At 42.5% G+C, this 24532-nt stretch overlaps 1 protein-coding gene across 3 annotated transcripts in view; it reads right to left on the bottom strand.

Moving 5' to 3' along the window:
* Nucleotides 1-24532, bottom strand: part of LOC128893094 (basement membrane-specific heparan sulfate proteoglycan core protein-like) — a 95710-nt gene that overhangs the window by 13922 nt on the left and 57256 nt on the right. For 2 of the 3 annotated variants that reach the window (XM_054153862.1, XM_054153863.1), the window contains exons 10-22: nucleotides 21846-21953; nucleotides 17912-18028; nucleotides 16801-16917; nucleotides 16414-16527; nucleotides 14525-14632; nucleotides 11309-14131; nucleotides 8743-8892; nucleotides 7783-7932; nucleotides 7342-7452; nucleotides 6542-6655; nucleotides 2212-2319; nucleotides 1950-2102; nucleotides 83-193 (exon numbers count right to left, since the gene is read on the bottom strand). In XM_054153862.1, the coding sequence (XP_054009837.1) occupies nucleotides 83-193; nucleotides 1950-2102; nucleotides 2212-2319; nucleotides 6542-6655; nucleotides 7342-7452; nucleotides 7783-7932; nucleotides 8743-8892; nucleotides 11309-14131; nucleotides 14525-14632; nucleotides 16414-16527; nucleotides 16801-16917; nucleotides 17912-18028; nucleotides 21846-21953 (4284 nt within the window). Of the gene's footprint in view, nucleotides 1-82; nucleotides 194-1949; nucleotides 2103-2211; nucleotides 2320-6541; nucleotides 6656-7341; nucleotides 7453-7782; nucleotides 7933-8742; nucleotides 8893-9851; nucleotides 9969-11308; nucleotides 14132-14524; nucleotides 14633-16413; nucleotides 16528-16800; nucleotides 16918-17911; nucleotides 18029-21845; nucleotides 21954-24532 lie in introns of all 3 variants that reach the window. The other variant, XM_054153864.1, reaches the window with a different exon arrangement.

Raw genomic sequence — 24532 nt, 5'->3', positions numbered from 1 at the left:
ATGTAGTGAAACGAATAGAAAATGTTACTGTGCCTGTACATAAGGGTACATTAGATAGTCGATGCTTGTATAGAATGCTCACCACATCCTTCAGACTCATCAGATCCATCAGCACACTCTATAAAACCGTTACACTTCTGGTCAGATTTGATGCAATTTCCATTTGCGCATTGAAATTGATCTTTTCCACATCCTACAATTACACATCGTAACGGATTAAAATGTATTCTACATATCGATGAAGTTATGTAATATCGAAAAATACGAATAAGCCATAAAGACATAAATCAGTCAAGATAAGGATCTATCTTTAATCTTTCGATAATGATCCAAAGAATTAAGTAGAATGGGTCGTCAAAGTACCTAGAACTAACAGCATAAATATGAAATGTATGGAAATAGCCACGCACAGAAAAAGAGGTAAGGATTTTTGTTGAACGATACGCCGAAATGCTGGGTATCGTGGATTACGCTCTTTAATTCCTTTCAATTTCTCTATGCGTGCAATGGAAGACGCAAATATTTACCACTGCTGTTGTCTACGGCATTTAGAGAGGCGTTTAACGTAAATTTGTTGAAAAGAAGTGCATTCGCAAAACTTGGGAAGACCTTAAGAGTCTCGATTATCGCACCATCTTAAATGGTCCTTCCGTTCTACTGTACAGTTTCTACGAGTTCAAAAACCTACCGGTTTCATGCCATGGGAAAACTACTACCGATAAGGATTCGATTGATCACATCAGGCAATGGATGCACTAATATTTACAGGTGTGCCCAGTACTCAACTCTCTACACAACCTACGCATAGTCTACTCGCCTGTTAACATGAAAACAATGCAGATTCTAGAGAATCTGTGGCATCCAATTACAAAGTGATCGCGTAAGTTGTTAAATTTATTATAAAGGGTCTACGCCGATGAAAAAGGCACAAGAGATATGCAACAACGGTAAAATGGTTGAAATGAAATGGGCAAGAAGAGGATGGACGCCAACAGATTGTCAAGATCTATGAGTGATCTAACCGAAGCAGTATTGTTCGTCGGTAAAGTCGCGGCAATCGTAGAAATGGTCGCAGTGGTGAGTTTCAGGGATGCACGTGCCGTCAGCACAAATAAAATCATCCGAAGCACAACTCCTAGGCGTACTAGGATTAGCCGATTGTTGGTTATCCGGATCGTAACCCTTGCTAGCTCGGTTTTCGTGAGTTAGTCCCATCAGGGTGTCTGGAAGTTTCCTCAAGGAGGTTCTATCCGATGTGTTTATACCTAAAATTAACCGAAACTGAAAGTGTTCGATTCGCCGTGGTCATTAATCCTGCGTAGAAGGGCTTTCTATCGCAATAATTACTTACTACCGAGTTTCCATGTTTCGTAGTCTTTGTGCGGTTAAAAAATATCAGCAATTTTATTTACACTTATAGCATACCCCGAACTGATGGCAGATTCTTTACAAGCAAACCAATTTACTTTGGTCTTGATCTATTGGGAATCACGTGGAATACAGCTTGGTATGTAGAAGAAGCCTTCATGTGTCAGGTAATGCTTTATAATTTGAATTTGTAACAAGTACCCTTTGGAATCTACCAACAATCTCGAGTATAGTTTTAGTCAGTGCACATATAAACTTGGTGCGGCACCTGGTGCATTGCGTGATCTACTCAATTAATGTGCAAGGTCTCGTAGAGCATATTTACTAATTAACGAAAATAGCTGCAAAGTAGTTTATTTTCGCAGTCTTCGACATGTCGAATGAGTATATTCGCGTAGAGTCGTTTCCATACATATGACCATTAAAGTGAATCGCAATTGATTTTTTGCATTAGTTGTCACACGCTACGTCTCTCTATAGTCTCTAGGGACAAATTCGTCCCTTAATTTCTTCGACCATACAGTACTATATGGTCGAAGCTTAATTCCAAGCATCAATTGTTTGCATGGTCGTCGACTCACCTCTATCGCAGTTCACCTCGTCGTCCTCGTGGGGACAGTCCCTCCTGCCATCGCACACAGCATACTGGGGAATGCAACTTCTATCGCGACACATGAACTCATCGTGGCGGCAACTTGCTGGATAATGAACTGGATTGGTTTCTCCAGTTTCCGCTGAAACAGCGATCGTTTAATTCACAATTATTTTTTGACTCCTTTGACCAGTTTGCAAGCTAATCTAGGAAACTGATAGAAAGTCGTGTCAGATGAAAAATGTTCTTACGGCAGTCACGTTCGTCGCTGCCATCGTGGCAATCGACGTTCTTGTCGCAGAAGAAGTTACTGTTGATACATACTCCATTGTCGCATGGTTGTTGACCCTCTGGACATTCTGAAAAAAGTATATCAGACATTTATTAGCTTCGGAAATCATCAGAGAATCAAGGATCCGAAAGAAATCCTATAGAAGAGAAAAGCAGGGAGTGTGCTCGCGCGTCTTCTGACGAATCCTTACTTCGATAAATAGAGGCAATAAACGCAGCTGGCGTTAGCGTTTAAGTTAACACTTTACGGTTCAAAGACGAGCTAGGCTCGATAAAAGTGTACTCAAATTAGAAAATTTGGACCGTAGAGGATCCAAATTAGAATTTCAAGGAAAGCCGAAACGATCATCTTTGGTCGCTATTCGTTAGCGATGAGATTGTATAAGAAAGAGAGAGTTTATAGACTGTTGGTATTTCAGGAGCTGCTAGATTCGTCAAAAAAATAGCGCCCATACTTCCGGTTGTCATGCTACGTTATAAGAAGACAGCAAGCGCACAGTGTACACGGATCCCATGATGAAAGTGTTCACCTGCGACTCACGAGTGAAGTTACCCAAATATTAACACTTTATTTTATAATAACATTTGGGTAACCACTGTAAATCGTTCAGTGAACACATCATATGTCTGTATTAGTAGGAGGTATCGTAATCAGATTGGAATACCAATGACGCGAGTACGTCTCTTTTCTTAATTACATGTTTGAACAAATTCTTTTGGGTTCTGAATTTAGAGGTCGTATTTAGTTATTTACCTTGTCCATGGAAGACGACAGTGGCGGAAGGATTCATTTGTTTTCATTTTGTATAAATCATTATAAAATTAATACTTTTCATTTATCGACTTTGCTGAGGTTGAGAATTTACTGCTGCAGACCTTCGGATAAATTAGCAAAGGTATAGTCTTGGAATAGTTAGACGAAGGTCTGTTCACTGGGAAGGGGGGCACGCAATTCATTATGATTATCTGGCCACGTCAATTCCGAATCGAATCGATAATTAGCATTACGCCAAAGGCGTTGGCGTGATATTCCAATTGGTATTCCAATAAAGAGCGAACGCTGTTATTGGAAGAGTGGTAAGTACGAAAATTCCGCCACTGTAGCCCAGATAACTCCGTGAAGTACGTCCTCTCTGGGGAGAATGAGAGCATAATGTACTTCTCCCAAAAGCTCCGGATGTTTAAACGGTATCAGACAGAAAGATCTAGGCAAAAGGCGATGCCTCGTAAATCTAGGGCTATGACAGCATATACTAGAGAGACGAAGAAAATTAGAAGGCGAGACGGAAACAAAGAAAACGTACACTGCTGATCAAGAAGCTTCGACAAGAATGCAGTTACATTTCTAGGACTAACGTGACACGGAGTATACAATTATTTCGACTCATTCGTATAGGAACAGGAAGATGAAAGTGGTCGATGCTATGATTTGATAAATGTTAATCGAGCAACGTTTCAATCCTTTTTAAAGGTTTATCTGACAGGGATGTTTCTTGATCGAATTAAAGGACAGGGATTGACGTAAAATTTCGGTATACTTATCTAAACGACATGCACACCTAAACTTCTTGAACGAACAGTGTACAGGCAATAGTAAAAATTCCCTTGGGTCGTGTACGTGTTCGTGCGCTGTGCAAGAAACTTATAATTACAATAAAGATTAGAGTCTAGAAAAAAGAGACAAAGAGACAGTCAAAAAAATAGGTATATATGTATACAATATAATATATATGTATATATATTATTTTAAGGTTCAGGCAATTTGTGCTGAAAAAAGAAATTAAGGTGGAGAAAGAAAAGAATAGAGCGACAGAGGTTGAAATAGAGTAAAATCGAGCCTGAAGACAATAAACAGAATATACATATATATATCAATTATCATATGCAAACATTATTCCACAACTCTTTGATATACATTAAAAGTATTTCAGAGTAATTCAAGATGTGAAAAGTTAAGATTCAAAAAGGTGTCACGCTGAAACGTACAAAAATAGATTTTTCATCTGAAAAATCGAGGCTATTTGGTTTTCCCTTGGGTGTTGGTTTCATAATTGAGACGAATCGATTGTATTTACTAATTTAACGTGACTTGCGACGAAAAACGTTTCTAGAAAAGCGCGGAGAACCAAGTGGAACCGGCCACAAAGCGAGTAAAGCGAACTAGAAGCCCCTTGCTGGCTACATCTCTTAAATTATTCTCACAAAAATACCCCAAGTAGGTCGAGGATTCTAACGAAATTTAGACACGAAGGAGGCAAAATAATAATAACACACGTAGTTCAGTATATTTTATACTAACAAGGGAATGTACCCAGATGTTTGATTATTTAAAAAAATCATTCGTTCGAGGAGCTTGATTTCAGTAAGAAAAATGGTGTCGAAGTACGCTATTAATGGTATCGTTTTCCTTTTTAACTACAATACAACATCTGGGTAACTCTTCGTGTAAGACTCCGCCTAGGTCGTATAGGATTATACAAAATTTATATAATATCGATTCCCCATGCGAGATACGACGTAAATTGCAGTGCAAGAAAAAGGGACGCGATTCTACAAAGAAAAGTGAGTCGAAAATGTGGGATGAAGTTTTTCTGCTGGTGCTCTTGTTCTCGCGAAAAACGACGTTAAAGTCGGTCGAGAATGTGCACTCTCGACGTTGCTTAGCGGTTCTCCGCTGGAAAATTTGCTATTCCCGCCCGATTTTTGTCGATTTTTCACAGCGTAAACGTAGGGTAACACTTGTGGCACTTTATCGGTCAAAAAATATCACGTTTACTGAAATTGTACATTTCGTTTGCAGACATCGTTCGTAGAGTCTCGGACCACACAGCCTCGATTTTCCAGAACCCTTTGCACTCGACTGGGACTGTTACGACTGTTTTTATTATTGAATATTTTATCTTTTATAGTAAATTAAATTAATGAAATAAATGAATCGAATTAAAATTGCAAGTTTTCTTACATTTTCAATGTAAAAAGAACAATTAGATTTTGAAAAAAATTGAAATTCTTGAAAAAGCTTTTTAGAGTGCAAAGGGTTAAAGCATAGTTGTGCCATGACGCTGCCCCATCGATTTCAAGTTGGCAGTCAATGTCCTGGTGAGTATGAAGCACAGTCGATACAATGCCGAAACGAGATTAACGGCTCGCACGTCTGGCCGAGCGAGCTCTCGCATTAGTTACAGCTTCTTAATTGCCGCCTTGAAGACCGACGGGCAAGCGGAGCCCTTCGAGCGGCCCATGGCCCGCTCCAGAAGCGACCCGCGCACGCATCGATTTCCATTCTCTGGCTTCCTCTCGTTTTTCACGCTCCAGCTTGTTTCCTTGGGCATCCATACCTGGTTTCTTTCAATTTTCACTAAAGTACGATTCTCGAGTGGATTCTAAGATGAAACCAAAGAATTTCTAACGGATCGAACACTAAAGATAAAGATAAAAATTGAAATAAACTTCAAAAGCCTGATACTATATTGTTGAATAAAAATAGCTGAGGTAGGTTTGGTTTAGGCTTTGATAATTCTCGGAATGTTGGATACTTTATCTTGTAATTGTTTCAAGAAATTGAGATGGACGAATGCGTGGGCAGATGGCGACTGGAACCGAACCTTTCTTTGAAAGTGAAGACTTGTTGAGAAAAGAAGAAATTATCGGGATATTCCGTCTTTTCTCATCTATTGCAAACCCCCTTCGTGCGAGACAATCCAAGAAAAGATTGTTTTGCCGTGAAAAATGTCGAAACTCGTTGCGAGAATAATTCGTCAGCTTTGTGTTGGATTTAATTGGAAAAATTACGCGTGTCCGTAAACGGTAAATGGAAAAGAGAAATAGAAATGTAGAGAGAAGGGGCAGAAGGCAGACAGAGAGATATGCGGATAAAAGATTGACGGGAATTAAAGAAGAACGCCCATTCCGCGTGATAGTTGATTTGCATTGCACGTCGAACCCTCGATTCTTAAATGAAAAATTAGCTCCTTAACAAAAATTTCTTCCAGCGTATACCGATAACGTGAGAAGCTGTACCTTCGATCGTAGAAGATGCGATAAATCTGCACGTAATTTTCGAATTAAAGCTGTTTTAGAACAAGTTGAGAATCCTGGTTACGATAGCTCCAAGATGGAGTCACGATCTAGGCATTCGATAAATCCACCCTGCTGGAATCCAAACCAACAAGCAAACTTCCTTTTACGGTGCAACGTGGAATACAAATCAGCCTTAATAAATAGTACATAGAGAAAGACAGATAAATAGATGAATAGATAGATAAATAAAGAGAGAAGACATGATCGTACGGCAATTGATCTCATCCGAGCCGTCCGTACAATGCGGCCGACCGTCGCAACGTCTCTTACTGTCGAGACACAATCCGTCGTTGCATCGAAACATTCCAGCCGGACATTCGTTCACTACAACGTGATTTCCAAAATGGCCAGACGGTTCTTCGTTACAATCTCGTGCATTGATGCGGGAACGAGGATGAAGAAAAGGGCGCAGGGTCAGAAATGGCCTTGAGAACGGGGAATGCCCGTCCCTTTCAGTCGAGATCTCATAGATATTTCGGAGAGAGCATTCATGCGTGCGAGGAAGGATCCACGCTGAAAGAGACGTCCAGTCCCACCACCACCCTTGCCTGGGACTTCCCTGCGTAATGCGTATGCGTTGGTCCGTCTAGTCCGGGGATTCCCTAAATACTTACGTGTTTGCTCCAAGTTGTCGCGAGAGCATGATAACACATATGCACAGGATATTCTACGTTTACTAGCGGACACATGCAACGACGTGCGCGATCAGGTTCGTTCGATGACTAGCGCGACGCAAACGGTGCTTGGATTGGATGAAACTCGGGGTAACGGAGCGAGCATTGAAAAATGACGTTAATTTATCGGTCGTGAGGAGAGGGAGTTAGTTTTGCGAATGGTTTTTCCTGTTTGTTGGTAATTAAAAGTCTTGCCTCTAAGGAACTAACGAGTCCAGGCTTGGGAAGTACCGTCCCGTCAACTTTCAAGGAACGAGTCTCGTGTGTCGGTGGTGAGGGTGGGCGGCCAATTTCCGTTGGTTGGAGGATTTAGGATCGGGAAGGACGCATAGTTACCACATCCAGTCTCGTCAGATCCGTCTGCGCAGTGGAACGTGTCGTCGCATCTCTCGTTTTCCGGTATACATTCACCACTGGCGCATTTCCATTCGGCCGGCGTGCAGACCCCTTTGGCGGTACGAACACGTGTAAAGCACACAGGAAAAAGCGTTAACGTTGCCTGTTTCCGGTTCCAGGGAGAGTTTCCGGGGCTTGGGAGACTAGAAACGAAGGTGGCGGGGAAAGGGTCGTGTAGATCACTCGAAAGTTCGAATTTCTCATTTCTGTAGCATAAACGAGCATTAAAACCAGTCTAGAGTTGGTCGCGTCTAGGTTCAAACTTGTTCGAACCGAGGCAAGCTCGACTCTAGTCTGGGTTCAACTCTGTCCAAGTTTTTTAGCATCGCTCGAGGGCTGCGAACCTTCCGAGTGACCCAGAGGAGCGAATAAAGCTCTTACCACAACCAAGTTCGTCGCTGCCATCGATACAATCGAAGATATTGTCGCATTTGCGTCGCAGTTGAACGCACATGCCGTCGTTGCAACGCATTTCCCTGCTCGGATCGCATTCCCTCGGTCTCTGGCTCGACCAGCCTGTCCAGGACTGGTCTGAACGTACATACACAGACAAGTCGCACTGCAAACTACTCCAAACAAAGCATTCCAGCGGGGAGAAAACCGGGGATGCAACACTTCAACGACGGGAAACACGACACCAAATCGCGACAGAGCTTTCCAAGAAGCCGTTATTGAATGTTAAGGGGACCAGACTTGGATCATTACAAATCCAATGAAAGTGGAAGCTACTTGTAATCCAGACCTGGCTAAAGCAACGTTTAAAAGGAGTTTTGCAAATCCCCCATTCTCAGTGTTTAGCTATTTCTTCTATTAAGCTAATTAATTAAATAGAGACGAGCCTTCTTGTCGTCGGCGCGGCGGTGTCCTCCCCGTCGTGAAGCGCTAGGCAAACAACAGAAGCTTATACACTACGTCAGCTTCGGTGCATTCGAAAGATCAGAGTGAACTCGTTTCTTTGGAATACATCGAGTCGTGCATTCTATAGAAAATAGATATAGCACGAAAGAGGAGGAGGAGTCGAATACAATCGGAAAGAAATAATGCAAAATGTGCGATAGAAGATCTCAACTCGACGTTCATCAGTACGACCATAAATGCAAACCCTTGATGCGCAAACCTCCTTAGACCGATGCAATCACTGTCAACAAGTCTGTCTAGTTACAATTCATCCGCAACGTTGATCGTCGCGATTATTTAGTTGTTGTCAACTCTCAGAGCCCTCGTAAAATATCTCAAGACACTTGGCATCGGTTACGGAGCTTCGGCCACGTGGTAATCATTGAAGCATTCGAGAAAATAAATGATAAAAAAAAAATTAAAAAAAAGGGAAAAAAGGCATACTGGTAGGCTCAGTGATGTGTGTAATGGTTTCGTTTGCGCAATCCTCGTCGCTGTGATCTGGACAGTCCGCGTGGCCGTCGCATCTGTAGACACCCTCGATGCACTTGTTCCCGGTGAGGCATTTGAACTGGGTGGGTGTGCATTTCCGTTCTGTTTGTTTTGTATTGCGGTCGTTTGTGTCGCAGCGGGAATATGAGCAGAGAATACACATTTATGTACAAAAACGACGATGATGGTCGTTGACGAAAAGCAGACAAAGTCTTCGTTAAGGGGTCTGAGTAGTTTATCTGGAGAATTGAAAAACAGGAAAGTACAATTTGCGTAGAGAACAGATTTTCATTTCCATGCTACTCAGTCCACTGAACAAAGCGTAATCATTCTGTATAATCGAGTGAGAACGAATTTTGGACTAACTTTAATAGGGTTTCGATTACGCTATTACACCACGAAAGCTGAAAGCTCGAACAATGAAAGCGTTCGATGAACAGCTATACAAAAGCTTTCACTTTCACAAATCGGGGAAAACGACAGTTCCAAAAGAATCAATCTAAGAGCATAGATCCTTTTTGCACGTAAATTCAATTTTCGGGAGACTTCATTTTTGAAAGCGGCTCGATAAAGTCCCTTGGAACTTCGATGTACATAGAAAAATTGAGTTTATTTACAATTGAAGGTGATTTCGACACACTTCAAGGTTATTATCGTGAGGTTGTCAATGTACAAGTACAGGGATAATGGGTGATGAAAGCTTCAACCTTGTTTATATTTAAAAAAGAAAAAAAAAGAGAGAAAGAAAACTGAAAGACTTTAAGGATTCCTGTATTTCTATCAGACTTGAAACTTGCTCGCTTCGAAATGCATAATTACCCTTCCTCCCATGGTTCTTCAAAATTAAAGCTTTCCTCACCCTCGTTGGGGTTCCCCTGTGAGCAAAGTCCTCACAGGATTTGTTAAGGTTATAGCAAGCAGAAGCAAGGACCATCCGTGCCAGAGACTCCGTGGAGACGCTTCAACCAGTGGCATCTGCGAGCCACGCGCGAGAACAGACAATTTCACGGAGAAGTTCCTGGCACGGGAAGATCCTAGAGGAAACATAAGTGTTTATATACCGCAGTGAAGCTCGTCTTCTGCCTTGGGGCAGTCGTCGAATCCGTCGCAAACCGAGCTCTCCAATATGCAAGAGCCGTCGCTGCAGGTGAAGTCCGTAGAGGGGCATGGGGCCAAATCTAGAGGATGCCACCGGCAAAAACAAACAGCCTGTTTCGTCAACTCTATCCCATCGAACCCGAGCTCCTCAGGATTCTCCTCTCAAGGTAATCGATCAGCTTGATCGTGAAAAGCTCGAATCGAAGGCGTAGATTGTTATGTACAAGCTATCCACGTAGGAACACATTTAAAGCGACATTAAGGGTTGGGGGGTGGGGCGTTGAGGCACTGAAAGCAGTTGTTACGGTGAATGATATGGCATACTGCGAGCCTGGGATATTCTCAATTCGTTAGCAGCGTTAATCCTGGAATGCTTCCGGTCTCGTTATTCCTTTTGCGGCATTTTTACTTCACTTCGGATCCTCTAGTGGAATAAATAAATTATAGACAGAGGATAGTCAACATTCCAGGATCAACGATTGCGGCCAATTAGGCGAGTATTCGCTAGAATATTCGTAACCCACAGCACACGACTCCTCGACCACGGTAGAACTTTTTACACGGGATTCCTTCGAAGCTGACTAACACTTAAAGCCATCTGGTAAAGCCCCTCGAAGGCAAAGGTTAGAATATTTTATGGATTGTGTATGATATGTACAGTCGTGGTGAATGTGTAACTTGTTATTGTTGTGTTTGCTTTGTAACTAACTATAATTAAAGACCTCGACGCTTCTCCAGGAAAAGGAACAAGGTCGACGCGTTGTTTGGATTCCAAACAAATCCCAGGATAATACTGTACCATGAAATAACGAAGTGTCTATGTTAGGCTGAACAGAGTCCATTGTTTGGAGCGCGATCTCCTTGAAAATATTATAATTGCATGACTGACACTTGTGCAAACTGTTTTCCTTGGCATCACTTCCGTTACAGTCGGGATTAAACGACCTTTACGATACGAATCATGCTGTAAAACCTAAGTGAAGTAACGAAAGGAGCTTGGGGCACTGGTATAGCAAAGTATCCCAACGTCGACTACTCTCCTTGTCGCGCCTGTACAGGACAACTATCATTTGACCTGCAGGCAAATCAAAACATAACCCCTGAGTTCATTGTCTTCCCTTCAAGGCATTTGTACAGCACAGATAGACGTCACAATGAAAGTTTCGACACATACATCTTCTTCGTCAACGACTTCCTCGAAGCCACCACTTTGTACAGCAGGTATGGACGTCTTTGGGAGCGATTCCAAAGCGATCATACACCCCATTCGTCTTTCCGTGCCAAGGTTTGCTGATCAGAACCTGGAGAGTCAGGCTCGGGGACCTGAAGCGTCAGGCTTAGAAGCCTGAGGATCCCACGAAGTTAGAGATAGTCTGTACAGTAGAAACGAACCCTGAGGATCAGCCCACATTTTCTCTACCTGTGTCTCCGCATTCTGCTTCGTCAGCTCCATCCTGGCAATCGGCGAAACCATCGCAGGAGTAAATGGCGCTGATGCAACTTCCATCACAGATGAACTCGTATGTTCCACAGCTGGCAGGATGGCTTTTGGTCTCGCTTTGGTTTCTACGATTGTGATCTATCGTCGGAATGTAGTAGCAATTAGTCTCGTCACTGGCGTCTATGCAGTCCACGTGTGCATCGCACAATCTGTCCTCAGCGATACAGACGTTTCCATCGCACTGGAACTGGTCGTCATTACAGGTGAACTCTTTAGAGATGGAAGAGTTCCTTTCTTCGGTCCCTTCTTCGGAACCACTGATAGACCTTATGGTAGAAGTCATAGTAAGATCAACGGTTGGCTCTTCGGTGACGTTCTCTTTAGAGTTCTTCGAGTCCTCTTCAGAGTTTTGATTCGAGAAAAATCCCAGGTCCCACCAGCTACTCTCCATAGTCTTGCCTCCCTTCTTCTTAGTTGCCGGGGAGTCCTCGGCGCCAAAGAGATCAGTGGATACCGTTATCTCTAACGTTTGATTCTCTTCACGGTCCACAGTCTCCTTGGATAGAAACTCCTTGGTAGGTTCTTCCGAAGAGGGAGAGGTTACTTCAAAAGAAGTGATTCCTGCAAAGAGTGTCCACGTGGGACTGTTCCAGCTCTGATCAAAGCTACTAGTTGTTTCGCGTTGTCCAGATGTAGTGGACTCCTTTGTCTGATCTCTTTGTCCACTCTTCTTTCCTTTCTTCTTATTTTTAGATTTATCGTTTTTTCTCTTCTTGCCGTGTTTCGATTTCTTCTTGTCAGTCTTTGGCTTTCTCGTGGTGAGGTCAACGAAGACTTCTACCAAATTTTTAGACTCTGTTGCTGTGGTTACCGAATGGCTAGTCTTCCAGTCCGTATCTTTGTCTTTTATCGAAGTGAAATTGAATATCTCTTCCGAGTCTGGGATGTCGAATATGCCATCCGTGCAGTTATGTTCTTCAGGGTCCATCGTAGCTGTTCCCTCGGAGCTGATCAATCCTGAATCTACGTTCTCCTTGTTGTTCAGGTTCTCATCTATATCTGCTCGTGACTTGGTCTTTTCGAGCCCGAATGTTTTCCTCCAGTATTCTCTGCATTTGGAAGTGCACGTGTCAACGTTGTTCTTGAAGGTCCGCTGGGTTGAGAGGGATGAATTCCTAGGAAGCTCGTTAGAGAGTCTGCCTGTGCTCTGTAGGTTCACTTCAACATTGTTCCACGAGTTAGACTCGAACAGGCCGCTTTCCAGGTTGACGGGCAAGTTGGCATCCGCGTTATCTATTACTGAAGAGGTGGAAGATGCGAACGAAGGGGTAACGCTTCCCTTCAAGTACTTGTGGAAATATTTGGCGAGGCTGCCATGTTTCTTCGCCTTATAGCCGTAGATGTCTTCCGTTTCGGCATCCTGTAGAGTTTCCTCTGTCAAAAATCGCACTTCAGCTTCCGATGTTTTATCCTCAGAAATGATTTTCAAGTCTTCGTCATCTTTTTCAAGTAATCTAGCGTTTGGCGTATCTGAAACGTCTTCTTCCTTTGAAGTGAATTTGGTAAACTCTTTTTCAATGACGGTTGTTAAATTTTCGTCGTCGTCGTCGTCGTCGTCTTCTTGAGAGGACCGTTTGGTCGTTAACTCTTCGGCAGAGTCTTTGAAGCTAGTTTCTTCTTCTAAATTTCTCGTGGTAGCTACCTCTGCGAATGTGGAGCTGCTTTTGAAACGTTCGTCGAGATCCTCTTCTTTAGATGAAGAATTCGAATGCTGAGTTGCACTTTCTTCGACAGAGTTAGTACTTTTAAATAGATCTAAAGAATTATACTTGTCTTCTTCTGTCATTGGTTTTATGCCGTTGACTTGATTTATCATTTCAGCATCATATTCATCTGTTCTGGCTACCAATTTCTCTGCGATAGCCTCCACAGTTCCTGTCACGTTCTTTGATTGTTTATCCGCATCTACCGTTAGATCCGACTCCTTGGTATCTTCTATGGCTTTAAAAGTATTTCTTTCTCCGTGAAAAATTTCACTCTCCGAAGATGACAACAAGTTGGGTGTTGTAGACGTATCAATTTTTGTTATCGGATTATTTAGATGATTTTCAAAGTAATCGCTGAAACGTGAACCGTGTTTTGTTACAGACGTCTCTATTTCAGGAACACCAAGATCAACCATTATCGTCGTCGATGCAGGGGCTACTAGAGCTTCAGGACTCGTGCCAACCTTGTCCTTGGAATCCTGAACGAGCACACGTGGATTTGTATTATTCTTCCGATTTTTTTTCTTCAAGTGCTTTTTCGACTTCTTTCTCATCTTTGTTGGGTTCTTCGTATTCTCTTTGGTGGAATTTCTTGGCTTCCTAAAGAAGCGGCCAAAATTGTCAGGCTTCTTATCAACTTTATTCAATGGGGGCCCCTCGTTTTTTCGATTAATCAATTTTTGTAGAATCGTTCCTGATAACATATCTGATATCTTCGACTTGGATTCTGACAATTCAGGAAAAGCTGCATCAACGGGGTTGGCGATCACATTGTCATTTTGAACATAATGCTGGAGTCTTCTACCAACAGCTCTTGGGTGTGAATTATCGTCATGATTAATCCTATTTCTAGAGATTCCATCTTGTTGCTTCTTTCTCTTCGGTTTCGCATCGCTAACCAGGCCCTGTTTCATACTTGACACTTCACAGTCCTTCTCTTCCTTTTCACATTTTTTACGATCGAGCAAGGTCCTAAACCTCTTCGCGTAGGATCTTATGCGTTCATCATTGTACACGTTCAGCCACTGACTTTTTTCTAGGATGACGATGACGATCATGATCAATATTGAGACACTTGGTAGCTTTGGTTTTGGTCGAAACATGGGTAAATCCTACTCTCTCGAAGAAGAAGGAGAAGAAGAAGAGGAAGAGATAGGAGGAACTGAGAAAGAGCGATGAAGGAAGACCCGAATAAGAATGAAAATTGGAATTGGAACATAATTTTCCTTTTCCTTCTTCTTCTTTTTCCTTTGTCCTGACTTATAAGGAGACAAGAGAGTTATATTGCTCTAAAATGAAGTATTTCTATTACGTCTAAACACGACATCTTGAAATGTTGACAGAGCATGATACACTGTGTAAAAGTGTATGTATTTGTGTGTAGGTGTTAGTACAGGGGGTGAGTAGATAGTGTGAATGGCATAATTACCGCAGTCCCTCTCGTCAGAGCCATCAGAGCACTCCTCCACGCCGTTGCACTGGAACTCGTAACCGATGCACCGACCATCCGCACAGCGAAACTCTGCTTTTCCGCAACCTGCTCCACACACCACACTCATGCACATTTAACCCTTTAACTGTCCACTCCGTCAGGAGACACGTAACCGTTCGATTTAAAAAAGAAAATAGAAAAGATAACGAGTGGCTAAGTCTAGTTTCTAGACTCATGGCGTCCTAATAATACAATTAATACACGTGTTCCGACAGTTCGATTCATTGGAAGAAACGGGAAATGTATTTAAAACTTTGTGCAAATTTGCATTCGGTTTAGAACGAACGAAATAGGTGGCATTATTTGCGAATGGTGGGAGTCAGGTATGCCAAATTAAGGAAGTAATTTGTAACGCTACTAATTGCGCGGCACCTTTCAGGTCGATCGATCGCACAGTTAAAGAGTTAAAAGTGTAGCAAAGCTTATCGTCAGTCCCTGTTCCACTGGAACACTTCTCCTTTGACGTATTCTTCCCCTTTCATTCTGGTGAAATCGGCTGTGCACTTTTGCTACATCGCGTTCCTCGTCGAAATAAAGCCAGAACGCGACAATGGGATTCCACGCGTGTCGTCATTGCAGCGAATGATCAATGAAATTACTCCTGACTCGAATAGCAACAAATTCCCAAATCGCTTTGACACGTTCGACGTTGTTTAAAGAAAAAAATAATACTTCAAATACGACGAAACTTGCAGAGATTACAAATTAATACCAATTCAGGAATGTATATTATTTATGTTATTAGTGACATACAAGTCAAGAAGTGTTTTCCGACTTAAATTTCATGCCCGTGGTTTAAACAATTTAGTTTTCTCATATTTCGAATGAAATTCGAAGCGATCTGGTGGGGAGTAGGTTGCTAAACGGAATGGGAAGAAACGTAAAACTCGTTTGGGAATGATTTTTGGGGCGAGAAGAAAATTTGGCAAAGGGTGCTAAGCCGGAAAATTGCTTGGAGGTGTTCGGTCAGTATGGAAAATCGACGGAAATTGGATTCCACCGAAATTTTCATCTCGAACTTTCTTTCGAGGGTTGGGAAAGTATGGAATAAGTTACGCGAGGAACCAACGACCTCGGAAATAGAAACAAAAAACTATGTTGCGTCGAGCAATAAAAAAGAGAGAACGCATCCAAACGTATCTCGATACTTGAAATTAGGGATGATTTACTAGATTCGTTAGGCTGTCTACAGTCTAAATTCCAACATCAAGGCAACGTTATTCGACGCTGAAGCAATTAGAACCATTTAAAATGAAGGAAATGACGCTAATGTGTTTTGCTTAAAGCTCAAGTCGCTAGAAAATCGTTAGATAATGAAATCTTCTCAGTCTTGGAGATACACGTAAAGATTGCGTTATAAAAAAATTCTAGACTTGCAATCGTTTCCTTGGAGTTAGTTTCCAAAGAATACTTTACTCTTAAGATATCGTTATTTTTGTAATTGTATCATGAAACGGCTCGCTGTTCTTTGCTTGGTGTTGGAATCTTTCAGACAACTTGGCGAACAACGTAAATCAATTTTCGTCGACTAACTGCTGGGAGCAACTTGTTGCTCTCAGGGCGAGCGTGGGCGTTGAACGGGAATTTCAAACATTTGTCGCTAGTTCAACAGACCAGGTAATTGATCACAGATTCCGGGGATTGGCTGAGCATATCCTGGACCAAATGACCATTGAACAACCACGGGTGCAGATAGCAAATCGATTTGTAAACGGACTGAACTAAACTGATCCACCTGTTACTCAGGGTTGACATTACCTATTGCTTGGGATTAATCAGAGTAAAATTGTTAACCGATTACGATTGATTGAACGGAACGGACTTACCGCATTGATTCTCGTCTTCTCCGTTGCGACAGTCGATGACCTGATTGCACCTCTTGTCGATGCTGAGACAGGTCCCGTCCAAACAACGGAACTGATCTCCGCTGCATGTGGTCACTGAAAAAGTAGCGAGCAGAGGAGATCAATACAAGAATTTCTCGTTGTTGCAATTTTTAAATATGAGTTACATTTTCCGCGAACCGATGTATCGAGAACAATGTAAACAACAAAACGGAACAAGTGAAAACCAGAATGAACTGCGGATGTTTCAACGAGATCGACATAATTAACCTTAGAAAGAGACATTTAAAACTTTATTTTAAAAGAGTAAATCCTGTAAATAAACATCCGTAGTCCACCGATAAAATAAAAATAAACGTAAAAAAATACCACTGCAATTGAATTCATCGGAACGATCCAAGCAGTCCGATCGTCCGTCGCATCTCGCGCTCCGACTGACGCAATCTCCGTTGCTGACGCACTCGAATTCGTCTGGTCGACATCGCGCTATTCGTTGAAATGAAAGAAAACAAATGAACAAAATGACACGGTGAACGGAAACTCTATAATTGCAAAGTAAATTACGAACTTGAGAGGTGTCGCGAGACGACGCCGACGCCGACGACGAGACGCAACGATTAAAATAGCAACGAAACTGTTTGGTAGGAGGGAACGAAGGACAGTTTGGAACATTTCAAAAGCTCAATGCTACAATCGAATTCAAATTTACGGGACACCGCCGGCACTGTGAACGCGAAACAACTGTAAACTTTTTAATTGTAACTTCATTGTTACCGAGCTTTCGTATTTTCTTTCAAAAGAAGCGCTAATGAGTTGCCAGACGTTACGAAGCTTGCTCGCGTCTACCGTTTTCACGCGAACGGCGAGTAAACGAATTAACGGCGTCACTCGTCACCGTTTTTGATCGATCATCGGCATTTTTCAGCCGATGATTCGAACCAGAACCGATTTGATTGGTCACTGGAAGGAAGAACGAGCTTGGAACGTCCGATTATCGGCTGGCGCGGCGCTTCTTCACCAAGGATAATTAAGTGGTCGAACGGTCGTAATGAATCAGATTATTCGTGCTAGGTTCCATTGCGTCTCGCCGTCGACACGGCAAGGAAATGAAATAAGATTCAAAAGAAACGATCGACTCTAAGCACTCGGAGCATCGTGCTGTTCCGATTAATTACTTGAGAAACAAGCATCGATTATCGAGCCGAGCATTCTTCAACGATCGATTACTCGGCCGAATAACCACGCTTCGAGTCTCCATTGTTTATTAATTATATATTAATCTTTTTCCTCGAGTTAGTTTAATACTCCCCCGCACCGGTCACTTGGCAATTCTGTTACTTGAAATACAGAACCTATCGAATCCGAAACTTAGCCATGCTCTTTTGTCATTCTCATGCGTCACAGGTAAACCAAAACTGAAAATTGTAAAATCTTCCTCCTCGAACTGTCCTATTTAGCTCATAGTGCGTTAGTCTCGTACTCATTTCTGAACAATTCTCTTCATCCTTGCCATTGGAGCAATCCATGACACCGTCGCAGCGTTTCGTCTGGGGCACGCAGTACCTTGGCGTGCATTCGAATTTATCTTCCGCGCATGCTGCAAGAATTTTAGCAATTCCATCTGATAGTCTCAAGCTTTTTCGATATGACACGACACAATGACAAGTTTTCCACCGAATGAACAGATCCACGGACACGAGAAGTGTAAGCTTCGTTTGCAAGTTGAAAGCTCGATAGGAAAAACATATAAAGGAACGCTACAACGAAGGCACACAGAGACAATGATACGTGTAGGTCGATATGTCGCGAATGCGTTCATCATATGAATGTACATAGAATTTAGAAAGAGCAGACGATGATATTGGCTGGGTTCTCCAAACTTCACGAGAAGCTTCACGAGCTGTTGCTTCCTGTTTTCGAAGGAAACCGGATCACCAGGAAGTCTTCCCGTAGATTTACGACTAGAACCTTGGACTTCCTGAAGAGAAAGGGTCCGGTATCGACGAGGTTAGCCGGATGTCAGACAGAATTCCGGCTGCGATGGGCGAAAAGACGCGAGAAAGAAAGAAAAGTAGTGGTGGAGAATTAATTAGTCGACCAGGCGAAGGAGAGCACCAGGAACCCCCGGCCGACCATTAATTAGCACCCACCCAAGGAAATTTCGCGGAAGAGATTATAAATGAACAAGGAGCTGTGGGGGGTTCTAATTTACGACGGCAATTAGCTAACGATCGAGGATGAACGGTTCGTCGAACCAAGTGCACTCTTAGGAATGAACTTCGTGGATGTTCTTTAGCGCCATCAAACGCAAGCGCCAGCAACCCTTGCGTAAGAAATTTCACTCGACACACTATTCCTCATAGGAACATCCTATAACCAACGGATCGGCAAATATACCGATAGGATCTACACACTCTCCTCTGTTTTACGCTCTTCCTTATACTGGCATTTTTCTCTTTCGGCTTTAACGCATGGAAAGGAAAAGTGTCGCGTGAGAGGCCCAACCCATGGGGCAGCTCTGTAGTTCGTTGAAGGGAGAATCGAGGTAAAAATATCGATATCGATGTAAAAATAGCCGGGTTGCCCCCCTTCCTCTCCTTTCGCTGATCAGTCAGATTAATTCAGATCCGCGTGGGTAATGCATTTCCCGGTGATCGCGTGCCGTCATTTTTCGCGTGTGGAAAGGAGTCAACGTTCAGGAAAAAGGTTGAGGGGGGTTAGGAGGTGTATATCGCGTAAACGTTGCCGTTTAATGAAAACGTGGGGACACGGTGCTGTAATTACCGTGGATACGTAATGCGTGCATGCCAGCGTCGCGTGTCAACGAGCAAGAGAAACAAAAAATAAACGCGAGTTGGTCTAACAAAGCGAAGCGAAACATTGAATTTCATTCTTTCGAACGGCGCACCGCCACTGTATTCGCTAATTGCTCGCCATTGTTGACGAACTAAGATTATTTTTCAATTCTGTGAACGTTAAGGGGATTGTTCGTTGCTCCTTCGTTTAACGCCCTACGAACAGAGTCCGTGTCGCTTTCGTAAAATTATTGGATATAGTTTTTTAAGATTTGAAAATCTGCGTGTTCGCCAAGTCTGTAAATTTTTTCATTTTTTTTCTTTTTCAAGTAGAACTACAAACTTTTATCCATACGTATTATGAATAAAAGCATTTGTTTTGTCAACGAACGAACGATCCTGCTTATCCGAGTATATTCTGAGGAATGAATACCGGTAATCTGATGCTGCGTGTGCTCTGCGACCTCAGTCTGGAATTTTCAGTGGTGATTATTCTTTTATGGTGATTAGATCACGAAAAATGCACGTGTAAGTTATCATGGTGATAAAATCAAGGTAACTGAACGAGCGACAAAGAAATAGGTCAACAATAGCGAACAATACGTTCCGTTCTCCGCGATACAATATTGTAAAAATTGAGATACTGATATGGTCGACGCGCATTGTACCTCAAAGGATCGATTCCTCTCTCGATAATTCCTCCTGGTCTACGTCCCAACACATTCTGCTAACTGACAACGTCTGGAATTAGACTGTCGTTGATTTCGATCGGTAGAACTTCATCTAAGTATAACGCAGGTGTTATTTTGCACTTGATGTAATTTATGTTACCGTAGGTTATACTATTTATGCCATTAAGTCACGCTGCTTGCCCCGCGACGACGTTAGAAAATCATGGAATCTGTTTGAACTTCTCATTGCGAGGCGTGACATGCTTTGCGTACGTCACGTGGTCACGTTTGCCAATTTGAGGGTCGCGATCCTCGCTTTATATTCGTCGATTGACCGAAAAAGCACGCACTTGTCCGTCCAAATTGCGTTAAATCGTAAACGGATTTCTATCGACCGACGAACGGGCTCACGTTCCGTCCGCTTCCGTTGATTCGTCGGAATCGAATTAATTTAGACTTTTTATTACTTTTTTTTTGTTGAACATTTATCGGAAAACGTGATCGCCGTTTTACCAGGAAGAATCTTTGCTTTGTAATCTGTACGATTCGATGAATTCTTATCGATCAAAGATCGTTCAATCCTACTTTTGATATTTAATATCTCTAAAAGTATTAGATCTAGGATAACAATTGAAATATCGATATATCTACTACGATGCATGTGTATATAATTGATACATACAAGACTAAAGATTAGCGAAACGTTTTTTAATTTTTTAATTCAAGTATCATTTAATTGTCCTTAATGGTATTTGTGATAGGCTCGATCGATGAATGGTTAGTTATGGCAACGTGGATCAGTACTCGATCCACGGGTCATAGGTTGTCGACCATTGCTTTAGGCGAGGAAAAATAACGCGATACACGTGCCCGCGCCATTTTGGTGCACGGAGAAGCCTCGCCGAGCGGCAGCCATGAATCAGAATTGGATTAAACCGGCGAAAACGGTTGAAATTCCGGGACAGAGGCTGCGAGAGGGCCGAGCAGACCCGCTGGAGATTAACGTCGGATTAAAATTGCAGCCGGTTATTAGGCCGGCTTAATAAACGCGAGTAAATCTCGTTCGGCGACTGGTGGGGTTGCCTTTAAATTCGGCGTGGAACGTCGCTCCTTGCGTCGATATTAATGCCCCTAATGAAGTTTGTTGACGAATTAAAAAAAGTGAAAACAACATGGGAAAATCCTTCCCCCTCTTCACCACCCTGGGAGAGCAAGGAACCCAGATGAAACGTGCTATTCCCCCGAACACTCGGTAGAAACTAGCCAGCCACAACTTTGCCGAGCGATTACCAACTAATTCGAAGAGAGACATACGCTGACGCGTACCGTGTTTAATTTTTCAAATTATTTTTACGCAGTGGCAGAATCAAATGTAAACCGGATCTGGTTGTGAATTTTTTCCTCGACATTGTCGTCACGAATGTTTGCTTTTACGAGAGCCATTTCCTTGGCAAAATTTTAGCCTGATCCGATTAATATTTGTTGAAAAAGTATGCGGACTTTTTCGACAATTCGTTCGAGCATCAGTTCCCTCCGTACGAGTTCTTGTTCTCCTTGAAGGAGAACTTTAATTTCAAAAATATTGAAATGAAGTGGTTTGCCAGTATTGTAAACACGAAAGCACAATTACAAATAAAAAAAAATAATATCAACTTCTAAACGTTTCGTTTAAACCCATCACTGGATCATGATTAAGCAAAATTAAATGCAAAAAGCGTCAACGTTTCGGTGAGATTAATCTTTAAAACCACATGACAACTGTGAAACCCGTGCTCCATGCAAAATTGAACACACACCACACACGCGCGCGCGCGCGCGTACACATGCACACAAACGCACAGCATGCAAGCTTAAAATAAAAGTTAGAAAAGTAACGCTGCAATAATTTGCAATGCAACAATAATTGCAATGAGTAATATATTCCTCCATTTGTTTTTAATGTACTCACGGCAGTTGAGTTCGTCGGAACCATCATGGCAGTTCTGGATGCCATTGCAGTGGTCGCTACTGTCGATGCACTCGCCGTTTTTGCATCTGAATTGTGTCGAGGTGCAAGCTGTAACAAAAGAGAAAGAAATTTATTATAGAATGAATATTGGAAAATAATTAAGTTATAGATAGTGTAGCACTTGACAATTTGAGATTTGTCTTTTCTCTTAAATAGTTCCACCTATCGTATATGTAGATTTCTAATGTAATTTCAAGAGGCTATTTTAGTAGAGTTAGAACAGGACGGATTAAATTAATATGCGAGATTGAAATGTGTCATTTTGTGATGTTCATTTAATTTATGCCACTAATTCGTACGATTTCTAATTTTATACAAATATTGAATGAGATTATCACATCATTCGAATCTAAAATTTCATTTTTCAGTTTCACGTGTAATGCAAACGGTAACTTTAATATCAGTCTCAATTTTAAACGACTCAAATCATCCTCCAGATTGCCATAACCTAATCGAATGAAAGTGTAATCGAAGAATTAAAAAGTATTGCTCAAAGGGAGTACATAAATAGGAACTAGGTGTGCTTAAATTTCTTCCACGCCACGCTCTCGATGGACGACATTGGATTCAATAATATCACTCACTCGACGTTTAATATAAATTCGTGGCATCCCTTGCCAAGAGTGCGATAGAATTTCAAAGAAGAAATGGTGCACCCTGCGCGTCAATTTTCGACACCTATGAATTTGATCGGGTGAATTTCCATCGTAGGATCCCACCGTTTCTTAAACCTGTGCGTGATGAAACAGCGAATGCCGTGCCCTCGATTGACCGCTTTGAAACTGGTATTCCTTGAAAACGGATTCTATTAAAATTTCAGCGGAGTACTTTACTTTAGACTATCGTATTTATTTTCAAAGATTATTTGTTATTGCATTTGTTATTTGTTATGGCAGCCTCGCTACCCGAACCTCGCTATTTTTCATAAACAGTTGTTGAATAACAAAAAATAAATTCAATCGACTCGATGGAAAGGGTGACGAGAATATAAACGTTTCCCACCAGCTTTTCTGCGTTTAGTGATTCATTATCGACTCGCCACACTCGATTGCTGTTAAAAAAAGAATAAAAAAACAAAAATAAATGCTGGGGCCGGTGTGTATTGCGTTACGGATAAAGACTGACCGAGAGCGGTCCTGTTTCATCGGGCTCTGGTCCGTTTCCACTTGGACGATACGAGTACGTCGACCACGGTGTTGTTTCAGCAACTGGATCGGCGCCTGGCTATCTCGTTTTCACAATTATGTCATGTTCATTCGAGACAACCAGTTCGCTGCGCTTCGGATAACGTTACAGTGACGTGTAAAGCGTGAGAGTCGCATTTCGAGAATCGAACTGATCCTCTTGGTCGTTCTGGCCCATCCGTTTCAATATTTTCGCCAGCGTATGGATAAGCCGCTCGAATAAGAACGTTAGAAGCGGATCGCAACGTGTCTGGAGTGTTTCCCCCCAAAATACCACGCCAACACTGCGATCAATCATATTTATTATCAATGGAGGAGACACCTTGCATATTAAAGATCTGCTAAGTAAGCGTGACAAGTCCAAAGCGAATCGTACTACCTTTCTTCCCTCGCTCTCTCGATTCTCCCTTTTCCACCTTCTTCCCTTTACAGTTTGTCGTTGCTCGAAGGAATAATAACGCGGAGAACGCAAGACGCGTATCAGCTAGCGTCTGCCAAAGGGAATCAAGTGTGCTTTGACACGGGAGGTCGACATCCGATCATCCTACTGGACTCGTGCACACATCATTGATCGATCTAACTCCCATGCAAACCGAGCGACGCGCGACGTTCCACCACAGGAAGTACTTTCCTTAACCCTCGGCCAAGTGGCATGAAACGAGAGGATCGTCACGAATCTCGCGTTCCACTGATAACCGCCACATCAGTGTACAATGATATCGTCGGCATAGAGGGATCCCTAGTGTCCCCTTGGCAACCCCTTGGCAATTAGGATTCGGTTCAAGTTCACTCGGAGACAACGTAGTTTCACGTGTCCGTGAAACTCGGTTTGCTTCTCTCGAGAATCGTTGCGCTAAGTAGCACCAGAACTAAGCTGATTTCCTTCAAGATGCGACTGGAACTCGATGCGATGACCAAATGGTCTATTTATTCGCGGACGAGGATACGGCGCGAGAGGAGAACGTTTGCTGCGATATGCCACGATAGACCAAAAGATTATCTCGAGTTCTCAAATTCGATACTTTTTCACCACTTTCCACTTACCCCTTCCTCTAAAAGAGGAGCGGCACCTTAAAGAATTACGTCGCAAGGTGTTTCAAGGGCAGAAAATAGCGCGGCGTTAAGCAATGAGGCGGTGAAGTTCGGCATCGAAGTGGGTACACGACGAACAGCAATTTTCAGAACTTCTCGAGCTTTAAATAGTTATGATCGAGAGAGAAAGAGAGCGGGATGGCGAAGAGCGACAAGAGAATCGCTGCTGTAAAAAGGGCCGCGCGGTAAAGATGGGCTTTCTCCGTGCATCTTTAGCGAGTAAAAAAGGAAGAAGGAACCCGGAAAACTTTTCCATCCACCTTAGTTCATGCTCGCGACAGCCTGCTCTCTCAATATTTCACTTTCGCGGTTCCCCATCTCGTGTCCCCGATTCCAATAAAAATGTTAATG

This window comes from Hylaeus anthracinus, unplaced genomic scaffold (assembly GCF_026225885.1).
Source record: "Hylaeus anthracinus isolate JK02 unplaced genomic scaffold, UHH_iyHylAnth1.0_haploid 2, whole genome shotgun sequence".
Taxonomy (NCBI): Eukaryota; Metazoa; Arthropoda; class Insecta; order Hymenoptera; family Colletidae; genus Hylaeus; species Hylaeus anthracinus.
The sequence above is the reverse complement of the archived record's forward strand: the minus strand, read 5'-3'. Positions and strand labels throughout refer to the sequence as shown.